This window comes from Notechis scutatus, chromosome 2 (assembly GCF_049901735.1).
Source record: "Notechis scutatus isolate UNSWTSFEM ecotype Mainland chromosome 2, rNotScu1.2, whole genome shotgun sequence".
Classification (NCBI taxonomy): domain Eukaryota; kingdom Metazoa; phylum Chordata; class Lepidosauria; order Squamata; family Elapidae; genus Notechis; species Notechis scutatus.
The window spans coordinates 103,060,977-103,080,632 of NC_142010.1; the positions used below are offsets into that span (position 1 = coordinate 103,060,977).

At 39.2% G+C, this 19,656-nt stretch overlaps 1 protein-coding gene across 1 annotated transcript in view; it reads right to left on the bottom strand.

Annotated features, from left to right (window-relative positions):
* Positions 1-556: 556 nt before the first annotated feature.
* SHISA6 (shisa family member 6) overlaps positions 557-19,656 on the bottom strand; it is a 379,433-nt gene continuing 360,333 nt past the window's right edge. Inside the window, exons 6-7 of the mRNA XM_087955657.1 lie at positions 8,831-8,983; positions 557-6,874 (exon numbers count right to left, since the gene is read on the bottom strand). Of these exons, the coding sequence (XP_087811783.1) occupies positions 6,321-6,874; positions 8,831-8,983 (707 nt within the window). The 3' untranslated portion in view covers positions 557-6,320. The remainder of the gene's footprint in view (positions 6,875-8,830; positions 8,984-19,656) is intronic.

Here is a 19,656-nt window from a genome sequence, read left to right on the forward strand (position 1 = left end):
CACATGTTTTGACTATTAAAGTCCCCCAAAGGCAAAAAAAAGGGACTTTTACACCTCACCTCACTTTTCAATGACTTCCTCTGAATAGCACTTCTGATTTTTAAGGCTTCAGTGTTTTGTCTCAATAGAAGTATTCATAACCTGAAGAGTCTCGTTTCCACTGCAGAAAAACAAGTGCAATCTTATTCTGATGGAGTCTTCCTTTTGTAACTCCCTCCCAAATAATACATATAAACATGATGAATAATAAAGGAGGAAAATCCCACTAAGGAAAAAACGATGCTGTGCGCTTTTGGAGTATAGCTTTCAAATTACCAGAAGTTGCATTATGGTTTATGCTAGGTGTAGAGTATGAATCAAATCAACTGTGGTTTACTCAATAAACCATGGTAAATAAAACCATGGTTTCCCACAGCATGTGAAATTAACCATGCATAGTCATCCTTGCTTGCAAAATGGCAGACAAAATTGCATGGAGACAAAATTGTTTCTGGAGTGTCTTTAGATGTAGGTAGCAACAGAGAAAACAGGTGGGGTTGTTTTTTTTTCTGCTGAAATTGCTTTATTTCTGAATCCATAAATATTTGTTACTGACAAAAGTGGAAAAAATCCTTAATACTCTAAATTTTTACTAAACTGGTAATAGGTTTGTTTACAGTACCTACAGAATGTGCTTTTACAGGTAAGTATAACAACAAGGATAATACAGAGAAAAACAGTCAAATACTACTGCCTTGAAGCTTAATGCAGACCCAAGAGTCTGTGCAAAGATACAGATACAAATGTACTTTCTCATCAGAACTACTGGAGAATAAACATGGATTCCATAAACTGGGCTAAAGCACAAAGAGGGTCGGATAGTCAATCTTCCCCTCAGGAAACAGGCTCTCCAAATAAAGCTGGTTATAATGAGTTGGCTTCCTCAGCATAGAGAAACTCTGGCTGTGAGAATTCCTCACCAGCAAGTGGAATGGAGGCTTAAAGAAGCAGCAGCTGCAAAGCGTGCATCAGTACCACAGGAAGGCGGAGGTCTATACTCGTGGCCAGAGCTTCCACAAATTATGAAAGGTCACAAGGGGACACCACATGGCATTGCTTTGCTAACTAATGAGATAATGGGTCTTATTAGCCCCCCTCCCCCCTTTTACATAAACATCATAAGGACTAGATCTACCTCCTTTCCTTTCCACCAGCTTTCAGCAGATGAAATACATACTTGAAATGGATTCCACCTGCTGCTGCCTCTACAGCTCAGAGAGAATGCTAAATCAGCTGGTTAATTAGCACTAAACATATAACACACAGGTGGCTATTATTTGAAAACCATTTCTCCCCAAATTTTTATTGCTACTTTTTTTCTTCTGGGCAAGCAAAACTGTTTGACATTTTCTGGAGTTTTCAGCATTATGAAATGTTAAAAGTGATATGCTTTCAAGTGGCTTTCAGAGGTGGTTTGATGTACGTCATTCCTTGCTAAAGTATCTCAGCTGGCTAATTTAGCCAAAAAAATATCTGAGAGAGGATCTCTGACTACACATTTGTTGATTACTTGCATTGAAAAGTATATTTTTCTTATCTCTGCCAAGTCAACAATAGCTTAGAAGATGGTTGCTCAAAATATACAACCCCCTGGAACATTATGAACTCCACCCTTCTCTGTGCACCTAAGATTGTAATGTGCATAACTTCACTCAGAACGAATCAGATACACCCAGTGGGCTCTTTCCTTTGCTCAGCCCACTTTGACCTCAGATTAACCCTCTGATTTTACATTTGTAGTGAAATGAGAAACTGGTATAGGATCCTCAAGACAAGCTCCTTTGTCAAAAAGGCCAGCTAATGGTATCTCAATTGTAATTACTGGAGCCACTTCATTTATCTATCTTTTCAAAACAACCTCTGAATAAGTTGGTTGTCCTGGAACTTTGCTTAGGTGAGTGGTTTGCACTGGTGGCTAGATCAGTAGTTTCACAGCCTGCTCTTGGCACATACTGGACAAGAAAATGATCCCAAAATAGAAGGGAAATAATATGCCTTGATGCCCCCTTGAAACCTTGTGTGCTTAAAATTCAAAATATACGCCTGTATTCCTCCTATTCAATAAACTCAGACAAGATTCAAGCCTCTTTTATAGGCATGTGAAATTGTACGCCTCATAAGAGCCTCTGCTTCAGAATGGACTCCTATCAGTTTAAACATAATGTTTCTCACATGAGCTTGAGTTTCCCTTCCTGATTTCCCCCTACCAAATACCCAAAGAGAGGAAGCGGTACCCAATGGTGCCAGGGGTTTAAGAAAGATTCCTTTGAAACTGCAGGGTAAGGATTCAGAACCTCACTGAAATTGGATTATGACTTGCCTTGTCCCTAATTTTCCTATGCTGTCTGAAGAGCCTTAGATTCCTCACACTAGCTATAGCCAAAACTGCAGTGTGCAAGTCCTGAGATGTGCAAGATTCCCTTTGTTTTCTAATTATACACTTTAGGGTACACTAACCAAGTCTGGTGCAAAACTAGGGCTGAGATAAGGAGATGAGGCATGAATATGGAACAGCACAGTCACATAGCTAGTGACTGGTAGAAAGTCTTACACTCATAATTCATCTCTAGGCTTTCCCCAAGCATTCTTTTTCAGCAGCTTTTTAGTTGTTGCTATAATTGGAAAATGGGGGAGTCAGCAGCATTTACACATCCCTGGCAAAATACCCAGCAATTTACCAATGTAGGAATAATCAATGTTCAATTTTCTGGCACTGTTGATATAGTGTAAACCATCTGGAAATTTTTAGAAAAGGTGGGTAAATTTTTTTAAAAAAGCAAACAATCCTACACTTTTAAAACACGAGTACCTGATAAATAACTTTCATACCAGAACACTTTTCATGGGTCCTGGCAGTTGGTATGCTTGTTGCTGCCAACTCTGAGTCAAACATACTAAACAAGGTGGACTGGATGATTGATTGTGTGTGTGTGGGGGGCATTATGTAATCCAATCCTTTGATGTTTGCATTGCAGCTCCTAGCCTGGGCAAGCTGCTTTTCAAGCAAAAGGATTTGCCAATGTGGGTAACTTTTAAAAAACATCCAGCTCTTTTTAGAACTGAATCTCGTTTTCTTGTTCCCTCCTCCCCACAAAATTATCTGTGAATTTTTGAAGCACACCTCAAATTCTTCGTGGAAGTGATTTAGTAGAGAGGAGGTCTATCAAACTCCGTGCAACAAGCTATTCCATTTAATTACTTGCTAACTGTCTTTTTCATCAAGTCAAGTCCCTGCTTTACGTTGAGAAATTGGAAAAAATCGGATTGACAAAACCTGCCTACTTACATCATTCTGAAATTATTGTATTACGTCAGTATGTTTCAAGTGATATGGAAGATCAGTCATTCCATTCCAATAGTCTGATGAGCCAATCAAATTCAAGATTAATCTCCAGCTGAGATCATGTTAAATGGAAGAACTCATGAAGAAGCTAAAATAATAAGATCAGCTCTCTTCATAGTATAAAGGAGCAACTGACAGGCCATACTCCTTTCCTCTACATTTCGGTACAACCTGATGTAGTAAAGAGGTTCAGAATATGGGGGAAATCTCAAATTAATTGATAAAGTGTAGAAAAAAACCCTAACAGTTAGAAAATACTCCAGATGGATTTGCGTGTGTGTTTTTTTTGCAGGTGTTTTGTTTTGGCCAGGCTTTGCCCATTTTCTTTTTTTTGCAGTTCCACTTTTCCCCTGTCAATCTTGAAATGCACCACTCAAGGTTATTTATGATCCTTGGTTCAAGAAAAGAGTGTTCAGTCCAGCTGTGATCTTAGCAAATTTTCTCAATACATCCAACTAATTTTTAAATCCACTTCCAGGCAGAACTGACCTGCGCAACACCCTAACATTCAGGGTACCCCCATGTCTCTTTTGCAGTGTCCTCAGAGAGCTTATAAGGAAAGGTGTGCTGGTGATTCATATAGAACATGTTAGTTGCTGAAAGTCTGCTTGTTCTTGTTGAAGGTTGTGAAAGACTAAGACAATTGCTACAGAGAACCACCCTGCTGGAAAAGATGATATGAAATCTTCACAACATTATAATGACTAAGTGGGTCTTTTGCCCACTGCTTCAACAAGGGAATCTCAGAGACTCTTTTCTCAGATATCGGGTTAACCCATGTAGCCAATACTCTCAAAGTTTATGTAAAGGAAGATTGAAGCAAAATGCCTACATTCTTGGTTTTTCATGCCAGATAATGCAGTACTCTTATGCTTCTGGGGAACAATGTTATGTGTGTAAATCGCAGACATTATATTATCCATATCGTACAGAGCAGAGATGTTTGCAGACAGCTACACTGAGGGCAGAAAATAGTACAAATTCCAGAACACTCAGAGAATTGTTGCCACCTTCCTGTGGCTTTCCTTACATGCATTACAGTTAATGAGAAGTCCTCCAAAACTCACATCTGTCACTCGAAGGCAGAGAGCCAATTATAGTAGGCACTACCATTTCCCCCCTCTTAGCCCAGTTTCTGTTAAGCAAAGCACAGTGTTTCGTATGGCTCCAGTCTGTGGTCTACAAACATCACACATGCCAGCAAAAACAGTCCTTTGGCTACTTCTTGCTGGTGCTGTAAACAAAGTCATATTACTAAAAAAAAGGGACAAGTATTACTATATACATGTTTGTTTCTTTGAAAAACACTGTGAGAACCTGAAGAAAAATTGGATGAAGGATCTCTGTCCAGAGAAAGCCACGTATATCAGGAACCTTTGACCAATGTACATATTTGAATTGTGAAGCTCTGTGGAATCCCATTTGATGCAAGACGTCCAGGTGCTACTAGGTAAACCTGGCAATACTGCTGTAATATGAGGATACAAGTACATAATGGCACAAAGCAACATTTTTGAGATTCACACAGACCTTCTAGCTCTTTTAGGGGCAGAGACCAGGGCCAGGTAGGAACATTTGGGGTTAGGTCTCTAGGAATATGCTCATTAGAATATCTCTTCTGACTGTACAAAATCCAACAAATGCTGGATCTATAAACATTTATTTGAAAGACTTTACAGACACCCAGTGTCTAATTACCACTGTATAATGGCTGTACAATATGCCAAATTGGTATCTGAGGTGCTTGAGCATCTCACTTGATGGATGGGATTAAGACAAAATTAAAAAAAAAACCTGGCAGTTCAAAGATATCATTTCGCTGTGAGAAGGTTTTAGCATGATTATTCTTTTTAAGAAAATGGGTAAAACAAGGAACTCCCAAGAACAGTTGGATAAAAGTTGTGGTCTGGCAAGAAACCAAGCCAAAATGGAGTTGTCACCATATGTCCATAGAATGCTAGTTGAGCCAAACCTACTCCATATATCTTACTGGATCTCAGAAGCAACTATACACTGTCCATTGAAAATGGGTGATTTGACACTCTTGTTAATAGAGAGAGAATAATTGATATATTGATACAATATCAATATATTAGAATGTTGGAAATTTAGAATATAAATAAAAAGGGGGATGGTGGCAAACACTCTTAACATAATTGTGCTTATAATTAAGCCATTCTCACACCTCCTTGCATCTGGGACTGTTTATCTCTAGGCACTGGAATAATTTCTGCTATTTGTTTATTTATTGTACCTACTGCAATCATGATACTCCTGGGTTTATGTACTCTATACTTGGCAATGATATATAAAATTAAGTGGTTTCTTAACCACAGCAACCACTTGCCTTGAATTCTGTTAAGCTAGTTAATATTGTTTGCCACTACAATTTCTCTCCAAATCAGGAAAAATTATGCTCATATGGAAATGCAGTATTTCCTAACAGGTGGATTACATACAGTTGGAACAGAACTCAGCAAAAAGCACCTGTTAGTCACTCTTGGTAAGATGCAGCACCTAGCAAGTAGTGTAATATAATAGATTTTCACTGTGCCAGAGAGCAACCTGAACTAGTATCATATTCTGCTAATTTTGCAAGATTGTTTGTCATAATAGTTATAAAAGTAATAGCCTGACTTAGTAAACATGAAAAAATTGGTGTTAGTGAGCCTGTGAAAGAAGCCATCACTAGCATGGCTTTCTTTGACAGAAACTGAGCATGTCAGAAAACTTCATGTATATAATCTCTCCTTATTCAGGTTTTCTTCTTCCCTTTTTTTCTTTGTCAATAACATGAAAATGAATGTTCAAAACAATACCGACAGGACTGTTGGAAGAGTCTGTCTTAGAGGTTTTCTTGGCCATAAGGCCGCTGCAGTATACGGCACTGAACCATCTGGTCCACATGAATTATCTACAAGGAACACAGTGTCTCTGATCAAACAGTCACCTCTGTCTTGCTAGCTGTGCGGTAATGGTGATGGTGTCCTGGGATATAGTGCAGCTGCTCCACGGTGTTGTGTCGCCGGGAGGCAAATGCTTGGCGCTTGGCTGAGGTTTGGTTCATACTCAAGGTGTTGTACAAATTATTTGAGGCACTGGGATGGGAGTGCATCTTAGTCATCCGGTAGCGATCCAAGACAGGTGTTGTAACAAAGACATCTGAGTGAGACAAGGCTCGGGACATGGACTGCTCTCCAAAACTTGAGTGTTCTGGAGAAAGCAGAGGGTCTTGGGAATGAAGACGCTCAGTAGACAACAGCTGTTCATCTGAGAGGATCTGCTCATAAGACATACTGAAGTCCTCAGGCATGATTCTCTCTGGGGACAACACCCGGTCCTGGGACATGGCCCTCATTACACGGCGTGGCCGCTCCCTTTGGCCGACTGGTTTCTGGGATAACTGGATGACGTTGAGAGGGAGGGTACCCCTTGCTGCTAAGTCTGGAAGGTGCCTCTTTCGAGAGTAATATTCCTCTGCGTCCTTGTCAGCTACATAGAGAAGAGAAATTAGAAAGATAAAATAAAGGGCTGGAGGAAGAGGTGAGAGTAAAAAAAAAGGGGGGTACCGCATCTTTTTTCAGAATAATCAATAATCAGTATATGAAACGGGTGTAAAGGCAGTAAGCAAAAGCACTGCCATACCAGCAGTGTTTAGGGTGTAGTTAACTACACCCTTTCATATGAATTGATGTCCAATCAGCCTGGGACTATGGTGTTGCCTTGAGCTCGGAGCTTGGCAATTTGGTTGCAAACATTTTGTAACCATTCAGGGAGACATCGTCAGTGTGTTTTGAATTGTTCAGATTTGAATTGCTCACAATTCAAAGCGCACTGACGATGTCTCCTCGTATGGTGACAAAACGTTTGCAACCAAATTGTCAAACTTGGAGCTCAAACCAACAGCCTAGGTACCAACCTAAGCTACTAATATTCAAACACATTTCAGTATGGGACTATGCTGCACTTGGTCCTTAGCGCACACCAAAGTGGCCAGATCTTGCCAAGTTTGCACTCTCACAATGTGTTGAGCCTGCAGCTCTAACTTTCAGAACTGTGGAGCAAAAGGGTGCATTGAATTATGAAGCAAAGGTGTCTCTGAAAAAAAATCATGACTGAAGTAAAGCATCTTCTTAAAACAGCATTTCTATAATAAAAATATAGATGTCAAGACTACAAAGTAGAAAACAGCAACTCCTCTGGTTAATTGTTTGTATCTTATTTTTATTTTACTCTGTTGTTGGGAGCAACCCAGAGTTGGTTATTCAGGAATTGAAATAGAATAGAATGAATGATTCAATAAATGAAAGAATGAATGAATGATCAATCTGAAGAAGGCATACATCTTAAAGCTTGGAGCCTCGACTATGGGTGCTGGCAGATATTATCCTTCTTACCTTATACCCACCAGATCTTTTGCCCTGCTTTTGCCCCTGACCATAAAAGTTCTATAGCAAAACACACGGCAGCCTTGGCCTGTTGGATTATCAACAAGGGGAATAACTAAAAAGCTTTAACGTGTTAGGTAGAAACAATCAGTATTTTTATATCCAAAAGAAGCTAAGGCATCTTCCATCATATTAAGCTGGCAAAACTAGCCCAGCAAAACTGCAAAGGTAATTTCTTTTTCTCTGAATCTCTCTTTCTCCCTCCCTGATTCTTTTCCCGCTTTCTTATCCCTTTCTTAGCCTCTGTCTTTATCCCTCAAATAAGCTGTGCCCTGAAACATGTTCAAGACCCTAACCATCTTAGTACCCGTGTATGTTTGTGAATGCTGCATCTTAAATCTTATGCCTTTTGTGCTCTTAACAGGAAGACTTAAAGATGTCTCCTTCTTTCCTGTAGCAAGGAGAGTTAATGCTACATCTTTATTTTCTGCTGAACTCTGTGTATGGTCCATTCAAGTGAATCAGTTCTTGAAATTTGCTTTTTCTTCTTCTTTTGGACTCCCTCTTCAACCTTCTGTCACTTAGCTGAAGATTCTCACAAGTGTCATAACTTAGGAGTCCCTTTGTATTGTTTTCCATTATAGCCTCAGATATTTTTTGCGGCTACAGTTCCCATCGATGATCAACTGGCTATTATTTGATTGCTCTCAAAATCGTTGCTCTCAAGTACTGTTTAATAAATTGTATTTTTGCTATTGATAATAGTCTAATTTTTGGCCTTCTGAAATGTATAAACCTGGTTAATAACCTGATGTGTTAAGATTGTATTGAATTGGTGCAGTGTGATTTAATAAGTATGAAAATGAGGCCATTGAGGCAAGTGGGTATGAGAGAAAAAATCGCTCTGTTACAGGAAGAAAGAATGAAACACAGCCACAGCACGAAGATGCTTATCAGTACTATACTTCCTCCGCCACCCTTCTTTCTCAAAAAACAAACAAACAAACAAATAAATAAAAACCATCCACATCAAGTAGTAAATTAATGAAATGAAACCTACTTAATCTCTTCAGAGAAGAATATTTACTTGGATTAGTCTTAATTGCAGATTCATACGGTGGAGGGAGGTGCGAGAGGTTCTGGAAAGATCTGGAGAAGGACAAATCATAGGGCTCTGTAGCAGAGGTGAGGATACTGTTCATCCGTGGTTTTTCTGCAATGAAAGGAGGAAAAAAGAGGAAGCTACAAGAACAGCAGTGCCCTTAGATTCGGTGACTCAATTGCACCCATTCACTTGTCTAATTCTGCGTAATGAAGTCATTCAAGCTGATGCTACCTAAGCTGCAAATAAAGCTCTATTGGGCTTTGTTTCTTCAGTCCATTGCAATGGTTAATGAAGGCATAGTACATTGATTCATACCCCCATAGAACCCTTGCCCTTTGCCAAATGAGTGCTAAGAAGACAGGCCTCTTGTTAAGAGTGAACAAATGTAAAAGAAGTGGCTATTGAATGTCCATTTTTGTTTGAGAGAGGAGCATGAACAAGCCCAACTGGTATCCCGGTATGCCCTATGGAGAAGATGCTTTGAGTTTACTATCTGTACAAACTGCACGATCCCAATAACTAGGCAGATAATTAGACCCCATCCAACCTTTAAATATACCCACACTATACCCATTGTTTCTGGACATGTCTGGCTCACGCTGGAACACAAATGCAATTTCAAAATCTTTTTCCAAATATTCTGCAAGCAACAATAATCCATAATAAGGGAAGGTTTTCAGCTTATTTAAACTCAACCCTCTTCTTCTGTGAATTCTACGCAATTAAGGACCCAGCTTACAGTTTTATATCTCAGCTACCTGAAGGCCATATTTTTTGTTCCAACTGTCTCTCACCCTAAGGCAGCTTCTCCCACTGGATTCCCTCCAGTTCTACTGGACTTTGGGGCCATTCTAGTGAAGAATTAAAAAAGCTTGTTTTTCATTCCAAAACATATGGCAAGGAAAGAAAAGATTTCCCCAATGCATTAGTAATGGTGGTGTCAGATGAACTGGTTCTCATTCCAAAAGAAACTTTCTGCTTCGTCTCTTCTCCAGTTGCATTTTTACATACTGCGTTATTCTACCTTTTGGGAATTAGGAGCAATCAAACCTGTCTCCCTAATTTTAAATGGTTAGACAAATGGTTCTTCATTACTCATTCTGGTGAATTTTTTTAAAAAATGTTATCACTTGTAATTATGGAGATAATAACAATGATAATATCTAAAGAGAGTCCTTAGTGTTTTCAATGCAGACCCAATGTAATTTTCTATTAGCATGCATTGCAATTTGTCATCTTGCAGTCAAGAGTTATTCTTAAAGTACAGAATATACAGGACGTATAGAATTTAGCATGGCCCATTGGTGAGAATCATTGCTAAATACGAGAATTTCAATGGGTTGCAGTAGAATCTCTGTACAGTATACCTACGGATTAGTAAGACCTATTATTTACAAAGACTCTTAGAACTAAGAAAATCTGACAGGACAGCAGCTTTTGTAACCTAGATAGTTGAAAGAAAGAGAGTTTTAAGATCTTGTTCTAACTTTCATACTATGGCAGATCTTCCCAGTTGGGTTCCCCGCAGTTCCATTGGGTTTTAATTCTAGCTGGAGAATAGTTTTCCACTGAAAACACTATCTATGTTAGTTTATAGCCCTTTAATAACCCACTCTATTGAAAAAGCAACCCAAGGCTTTTCCCACAATATTGCCACTTCTTATGTGCTTATGAGAAGACAGTTGACTGCATGGGATAGCTGAACACAAAGATGAACATTTTGCAGCATTTCCTAATACATTCTACATTTTTCCTAACACAAACAAATAATTATCAATGTTATGAATCCTTTAGCAGTATTTGGAAAAACTGTACCTTTCTAGGCAGAGCACATATGCAATGTGCATTAGTACATTATGGGGCGCTTCAAACTTGAGGTAGCTTCAAGTAATGAATTGTGGTGCTAGGACACATTTCCTACCCTTATACCTTGAAAAACAACTAAAGCATTTGTTTAATATTGAATTCACATTCCTTTGCTTATATCAGATTATATGATTAAAGGCTAAATTTTAAATCAACTTTCAGCAGCTCAAACTAGAGGAGAAAGTCTATCTGACAAGTCATAGCAGTTCTAATACACATAAGTGATAAAAATATTAAACATAACAGTAGTTTAAACCACAAGTACTTGAAACCACAAGGATACGGAGGGGGAGCTCACCCTTGCATCTTATGTACTCCGGTCATATTCCAAGGCAAGAAATGACAACAAAGGTGAAGAAGCATAGCTCTTTAAGACACTGAGGGGCTAGAAATCAAGGAGAATATGATGCACAAAAGTGTATTCCTAAGATTACTAGAAGCCATGCCCATTTGTGAATGTCTGAGGACTAAGATAGCCAATTTAATTGGCAGAAGAAGTGTTAAATAGATCTGGATCTCTGGATCTGTACTGAATTGTGTCAAAGCCATTCCATAATCACTTCATCATTATATCTGCAATTCACATACACAGATTTTAACAGCCAGAAAAATTGTTGGCCCTCAAACAAGCATATTCTTGAGATGCCAAATTATTGTGTTCTTGGACTCTGCTTTATGAATCACAATAATGGATGTTCTGTTTCCATGCATAGACATTTATGGAAGATACAATCACACCATTAAAGTTCAAAAGTCATTAGTAAGGCATTTTATCTCAAGAAGTATATTGTCACACAGTATAATATGCAGTGTAGCCATGGACACCAACCATACTGCTGATTATCTGTTTGGAATTCATCCTATCAAGAATTAGAAATTACGTTGGTCCTTTGTCAATTATTTTTTATGCAGCTAACCAAGATGAAAAAATACCCATGGACTGAAATGTACATAGTTGGACCCTGCATATGGCATTGGGAGTATTTCTTTGGCTTTGATGAAGTATCAGTTCAGTCTTTTGGTTGAGCATAACAAGTCCCTTGTATAAATATCCTGAACAAAGAAAACAATCGAGAGACTGAATGACAGATGAGACATTTCCTTATAACTGCAAATGTATATACAATTCTTTATTATTACTGAGAGGATATTTCTTCTGTAATTAAACATCTAATGGAAGATTTAAATTGCTTTCCTATAATTTGTATATAATTACACTGGGATATAATATTGAGCTCACTGTTATCTCATGTGGGTCCTTACATACTGCTGCACATAATTTACACTGTGATGGTTGGGTGCCTATCCGATAGTAAGATGGAGACAAAAGAACAGCCTAAGCAACCTAGAAGATTTGTTAAAAATGGAAAATTAGCTTACTGCACATATCTGCATGTGTATGTACTCAAATCTGAACCCTGGTTAAATTCAAAGAGACCCATTTCTTATGAAACGTAGCAGATAATTGATTTCATTCTTCCTGCTCTTAATTTGTACTTGGCTTTGACTAATAGATGTTGCCATTCTAGTAAACCAATACCCAGTGAATTCCAGTAGCCCAAATTCTGCTCTACCTGCTAAAATAGCTTCACTCAAGATCTTTCACCGAAGGAAGCATTTGAATTTATTCCTGTTCCTATCTGAAGTGGAGCCTAAATAAGCTTGCTACCTATTGCTAACACTACAAAGACTACAAAAACTAACCTCTTTGGGTGACAAGCCCTGCTTTCATCTACTGCCACCCTTTATTAATTATGGTATTGCCTATTTTATTTCTCTGCTGTATGCGATACTGGTTAGATGTCAATGATTGGTTTGGCCTCCCAAATACTTCAACCCACATCTAATAAACTGGTACAAGTCCTCCCATTTACCAAGCAACAGGAAGCATCGATTCAATATAGCACTGTAAACAGAAGCTTTATCAGTGCAGCCGAAGTATACATCTTCAGCAGGGCTCCAGAAGGAAGTAACATTGCATTGGAATTATTGATAACCTAAAAACAGTACATGTAAGTCAGTACTTTAGTTTAAAACTGGATAAAACCAGCGGAGAGAGAATCCTGCTAAAATTGTAGATTCCAATTATGAAACGAGAGGAGTTGAGACAGCCCTCAGATTGATCACAACAAAGGAACATCTTGCCATTTGATCAGGGGAACATCAAGGCATGGTATTTTTCACCATGAACAAGCTATTGCAGATAGGGAAGGCTGTATCTACTACAGAGGTGGTATTCAGCAGGTTCTGACCAGTTCTGGAGAACCGGTAGCGGAAACTTTGAGTAGTTCGGAGAACCAGCTAATACCACCTCTGACTGGAGATTTTACAGTATCTTCCCCTGCCACGCCTACCAAGCCATGCCCACAGAACTGGTAGTAATTTTTTTTTTAAATCTCACCAATAATCTACTAGTCTCAGACTCAGATTCTTAGCAGTTGTGCTTGGAGGCCTTAATCACCAGGGCTGGACTGAAAACATCCTAAGTCTTAGAAGACCTAAAGCAGTCAATGTAGACAGGGTTCGGCCAGCGGATCTGCCTCAGCGGGCATCTTCCTAGGTTCATATAAACTTCTATAAAAGAAATAGTAATTCTATCCCCAATATCATACTTTCCAGTGTCACCAGCAGGGATATTCTTGATCCAACAGTGAGCTATTGAGCAATGCATATGCGAGTCCAAATTTGTCCCAAAGGAACTTAGTGCACTGTGACAGAAATGTGCAAGCATATTTCTGTTGTGGCTCCGGGTTTGGAATCTGCTCCTGTGGCAGATATGAGTTCAAGTGATGAGGATATGGCAGCAAAATATGAGCCGGCTTTGATTAGTGACTTGGATAGTAGCCAGGATGAGGAGATGGATGTAACAAGGGGAGATAAACCTGATTTAATAGAGTTGTCAGGACCTTCGACCTCCTCTGGTTCCTTATCTGAGCAGCAGCCGGGGATGGCTGACAGGGAAGGCATGAGAGAGTTTTCCAGTGGAGAAGACAATTTGGAGAACTTATGGCTTGATGTCAGAAACAGGAGGAGGCTCAGAAGTCAATCTCAATTAGGGAGAAGGCGTAGAGCCAGTAATTAATTAGGGAAATTAACACGATCCATAAGTGGATAAAAGGACACGGCTGGGCTGGTGGAACTCGCCAGAAGCAAAGTGTCTAAAAGGAGTGAAGATATGCAATAAACTCTCTGAGGCTTGTGAAGTACTGCTACGCCAGGATTGCCGGACAGAGTGTGGATTTATTGCTGTGTTTTGGAATTACTCCAGCCGTTCTCTTGTGGGGGTTTGTTTTTGATTTGAATTAATTCTGAAACGGCTGCTTTTTGTTTTGCTCGCCTGCAATTAAAGGGGAGACATAACATATTTCTATTTGCAGACCTGTGATAAAAAGAGGCCTGCTGAAACAAGGATTCACTTGTGTGCTCCTTGGAACGGGCAAAAGCCGCCCTAGAAGCAAAGCTGAAGATTGCTACGGCGCTGGGGATTGTGACATTAAATGACATCTTTTCTTTACAGACTCTGATTAGCAAATCATGCTGTTAACACAAAGGATGCAGAATTAAGCACCCCACATTTATCCAAAGAGTCTTGATGATGAAATCGGAGCAGTTTTTTGCCATCTGACTTACTACGCTGTTAACAAGGAATGAAAATGAAGCGAGGCTGCAAATAAAAAGTCACCTTGAAACCGAATTGTCCGGTATTTTGCAGCACCAGAGAACAATTTGAAATGGCTCAAGGAGTTATATGCATAATATAGCTGGGAATCAAGGTCAATGTCTTGATAAGTTTCTTTCAGAAGGAACAATGCTTGCATTTGATTATGAAGGAACATAATGGTAGGCTTCTAGTCTCAACAAACTTATTCAATTATTTTAATGTACACATAATACCCTCCTTCCCTTCTTTCTCACACACCAATCTCTCTCTCTTATGCACACAAATGGATGCCAGAATTATAACTGACATAGTCTCACTAATTGTTGTGGTTCGCTGGCAGTGGAATCAGGCAGTGGGGAAGAACGGGGACCAGTCCGGGAGTTTGGAGAGGACTCAGGTGAGGATCCTGCTTCTGACGCAGAGATGGGGCCAGGCCCATCTGGGAGTGGGGTGCTGCCTCTGGCGCCTCTGGAGTCTGGCAGCAGCGAGGCAGAGGAACCAGGGGAGCCTGTTCCCAGTGCTCATGTACACAGAGTTGCTAGAAGGCAAGAGCAGCTGAAACAAAAGGGGCAACTTGGGAATAAGGCTTGGAGGTGATTGACCCTCCCATAAGGTATAAAGGACAGGCAAAGGTGACAAAACTTTTGCAGGAAGCAAAGTCGTTCGTTCTGTTCGGATTAATCCTTGAAGCTCTGTGTGGACTTTGTACTTTGGTTGTTTTTTTATAATTCATTTGGCACTCTAGCTGTTGGCAGCAATTCAAAGGAGAGAAAGGTGAGTGCTTATCTCGAAGGGACTGTTTGGGACTCATTACCAGCTGGGAATGAAAATAATTCCTAGCGTTGAAATAAAACAAGATTTGTTTTAACTAAGTGTGTGCTTAATTACGGTCTCGGGAAGCCTTGGTCAGAACACTTGTACAGGTAGTCCTTGACTTACAGCAGTTTGCTTACTGACCATTCAAAGTTAGTACATCACTGAAAAAATTGACTTATGACTGTTTTTCATACTTACAACCGTTGCAGACTTCCCATGGTCATGTGATTAAAATTTGGATGCTTGGTAAGAGGTTGCAGCGTCCCGGGAAAATTTGGAAGCTTGGTAAGAGGTTGCAGTGTCCTTTTGCAACCTTCTGATAAACAAAATCAATGGGAAAGCCAGATTCACTTAACAACCGGGATACTAACTGAACAGTTGCAGTGATTCATTTAAAACTGTGGCAAGAAAGGTCACAAAAGGGTACAAAATCCACTTACCAATTGTCTCACTTAACAACATAAATGTGGGGCTCAATTGTGATTGTAAGTCGAGGATTACCTGTATTACTTTAACATGCAGGATAAGGAAATCCAACATTTCTACTGTAATTTGTAAAGAAAAAAAAATTAAAGTTACATAACTTGGTCCAATGTATAAGAATTAATGCAATACAAGAAAAAGAGAAACTCTTATCAAAACATTCACTGTCCTGTGTGGAAGTATTTATTGTACTTGTCTTTTAAACAAACAAATAAAATAACTTTTTCTTTTGGAATGTAAAGACTTCAACACTAACCCTATGTCAGCTTTAAAATTCAGCTGTCACATTTCATGGAAGGCGGGTGTGTGTGTGTGTGGAGGAGTTGAAAAGTTCAAGGTTATTCTGTATGTTGTATTAAGAAATTCCAGTTGCAGTTAATTGGTTCTCGTGATTTATGAAGTGTAGAAGTGGGAGGAGAGAAGGTGGATTCTGTGTAATGCAAGAAAATAATTTCATTTTGGGAAATTGCCTTTGACATGTCAGATCTGTTTCTAAATAAATCAATTGGAGAGAAAATGTCTCGGAGTGATTGATATCATGGATACTTTCTGGATGCCTTACACCCTAAACATTGGGTAATAGTTGACTGTCCTTGGTTTGGACTTCCCCCTATTTGTTTTGTGTTATCCTGATCTTTTAGAGCAGCAATTTAGCAATTTAGAATTTTGGAATAGGGTTAGGGTTAGGGTTAGAGTTGGGTTAGGGTTAGAGTTAGAGCTGGGTTAGGGTTAGAGTTGGGTTGGGGTTGGGGTTAGGGTTAGAGTTAGGTTAGGGTTAGGGTTAGGGTTAGGGTTAGAGTTGGGTTGGGGTTGGGGTTGGGGTTAGGGTTAGGGTTAGAGTTGGGTTAGGGTTAGGTTTAGAGTTGGGTTGGGGTTGGGGTTGGGGTTAGGGTTAGGGTTGGGTTAGGGTTAGAGTTGGGTTGGGGTTGGGGTTAGGGTTTGGTTAGGGTCAGGGTGAGTGATATGATCCTTTGTGGAAGCTCACCTCTGTATCAGCTTTCTAGTCAAATGTGATTCATTGAGATCTCTGTTGGGGAAGGAATGCTACTATGGTCAGCAAAATGTCAGTATTCTACTTCTTCAGGATACCATTCACATTTCTTTTCAATCAGTTTAGCCCTCAGTTATACAACCTTGGGCCTGTATTTTCCACCTGTTTGCCCAACCATATCTGATGATAGCTTCACTGTTGCACAAAATTTGCACAGAATGCTATTAAGAATTTGAGTTATAAACCTCTAGCAGGGGTTGATCTAAACGACTCAGTTTAATTCTGACTAGTAAAACCAAATCAAACCTTTATTTCAGTTAAAGACCAACTTAAAGGGCTGGGTAAAATACAGAGCATTAAAAATAAAGATACCTCAGAGTAACATTATATATAAAAGTGAAAAATTATAAAAACAAGCATCTAAAAAGAACACTTAAGTTATTTCTGATAACATTGAGTTTCTATTTCTGGTGATGTTTAGTGGGTTTTTTTTTTAAATTGGGACTGGATGATGTGGTTATTTTTGTAAATTTTTTTTGACTGGGATTGGATCCTGATTATTTGAAGAGAGGAAATGGGGACTTGTTTAAATAGAAGTGGAGATATAAATATAAAAGAAAAGATTCCAATTGGATATAATAGATGCCGTTTGTAATGCTTATGTTGTTATCTCTGATACTCCTTACTGGACTTTTGCGGAATAATATGGAGAAATAGAGATGGTTTTATAGAGAATAGGATGAAGCATGGAATGAAGAAGTGTTTTTAAAGATATGTAAAAGTTGTTATGTTTGCTGGGGGTGAAGGGGGATGTTTCTTTTTCTATCATTTAGGTTTTTTTTCTTTCTGCACTTTTTAGATTTCTTAATTTTTCATGTATTTCCACAGTACGTGGTTTTATTTGTATAATATAATCTTCAATAAAATCAACGGAAAAACGATGAATTATGAATCAAAAGATGCATTGCTGTATCTGCTCTGTCATTTGAACTACTGCCTTCCCCTGAGGGAAGTGCAAATGGAAATATTGTCTTAAATAAAGCCATTTCTTCTTTTTACTGTCATAGGAGCACTTATTTAGATAGGAAATCCGATATGGCATATAGGGGCATAATTAACCAACAAAAAATACCTCTTTTTTTTTGCTCTGAAATAATTTTTATCCTCATGCAAATTGACAGTTTAATTGCTTAATCAATAGATGGACTGAATACGGCACACAGAACGCATTTGATTCTTTCTACTTTTTAAAAAAGCAGCCGGAATCATAACGCGTAACAATTAAATTTGGAGCACTGACGGATTCAAAAAAATTACATTGCCTATTTGAATTATTCATCTTTGTGGCTCTTCTAGCAATTGAAGCAACAACTGAATCAATAACACTAGAACTAGGGAGATACCCGTGATTTTTAGAAAGAGAAATAGGAATCTACTGATGAATTATTTTTCAATTTCCAGATGGCCTCTGCCATCTTTGCCTCTTTGACCATGAAGTGCATGCAACTGACAATTGTGAGCTACACTGAGCAATATCAGGAACGACATTCTCGAAACGAAACCATATTGAGTTGTAAATGTTCTTACTGCTTGTAGACAGATTGTTGTAGGCAATGCAGATCTTGCTACAGAGTTCCAGATCTAACGGATATTTTTGCTCAGACAGTGAGACCTACCCAATATTTAATTATTCAGTTAAACATTTTTAGACTGCCAGATATAAGGCTCTGGAGCAGAGGTGGTATTCAGCAGGTTCTGACCAGTTCTGGAGAACCGGTAGCGGAAATTTTGAGTAGTTCAGAGAACTGGGAAATACCACTTCTGACTGGCCCTGCCCCCATCTATTCTCTGCTTTCTGGGTCCCAGCTGATCAGCTTGGTCTTCTTTTGTTGCCCTGCACAAGAGAACGGAATTGGAAAGCAGATTACTGGGGTGAGGAGGGAATGGGGATTTTGCAGTAACCTTCCCCTGCCATGCCCACCAAGCCACACCACGCCCACCAAGCCACGCCCACAGAACCAGTAGTAAAAATTTTTGAATCTCACCATTGGTCTGGAGGTGGTTTTCAAATTATACCAGAATAGAATAGAAACCATTAGAGACCATTTCACCGAGACAGCCATCGGTGCCATCTTGGCTGTAAAATTATGCCACAAAAGCAATGATGAAAAACAATTAAAACCCATCAAGCAAAAAAGTGCATTTCCTTCTCCAAGACTGACGTTACTGATCACATTTATCATTCAGTGGTCTTGCTGTTCTTAAAAACATGGCTGAAATCACAGAATATCCCTTGCAACAGAAAAGATGCAGATGCTTTATGACATTCCCCTCTGAAGCTAAAGCATTCCATATGTTTAGTCCTTATTCCTGTAAGATTAGCTGTTTCCAGGTGATTTGCTCAACCTGCATACAGATTAGCTCAGGATAGAGACTCCCTTGAATTCTTCTTTTCCTTTCTGCTGCGGCACAGAAGCTATTGTCAGCATTAATATCTCTCAGTCTTTCTTTTCATTCTTGAATGTTCCAAGATGACCTCTCTCTCTCTCTTCCCTAGCTTCTCTTTCCTTCAGTTAGCACTTATTCTTTGGCTTCAAAGTCTTGAGGAGATGGGCAAAATTGGGGGATGTCAGGACTGATACCCTAAGTGAAAAGATTGAATTGTCAGGGATGGCAAGACAGAAGAATAGGAGAACCAGGAATAAACCATCTGTAGAATCATCTATACAGCAGAATGGAACATACACACTGAAATGTACAAATGTATCCTGGGGCTATCATAGGAAATGTATGGGAAGGAATATATTCTCTTTTCTGGGTCTTGCCACCTCAGACCCAGGCCAATTTATTCAACTGTTTTATTTATACTTTGTTCAGGAATTTGGTTCCCCTTCAGTGTTTTGCCTGCTCTTGCCTACTGTTCTGGCAATCTGCTTGCCACAGCCCTTCCAAAATCTGGCTCCC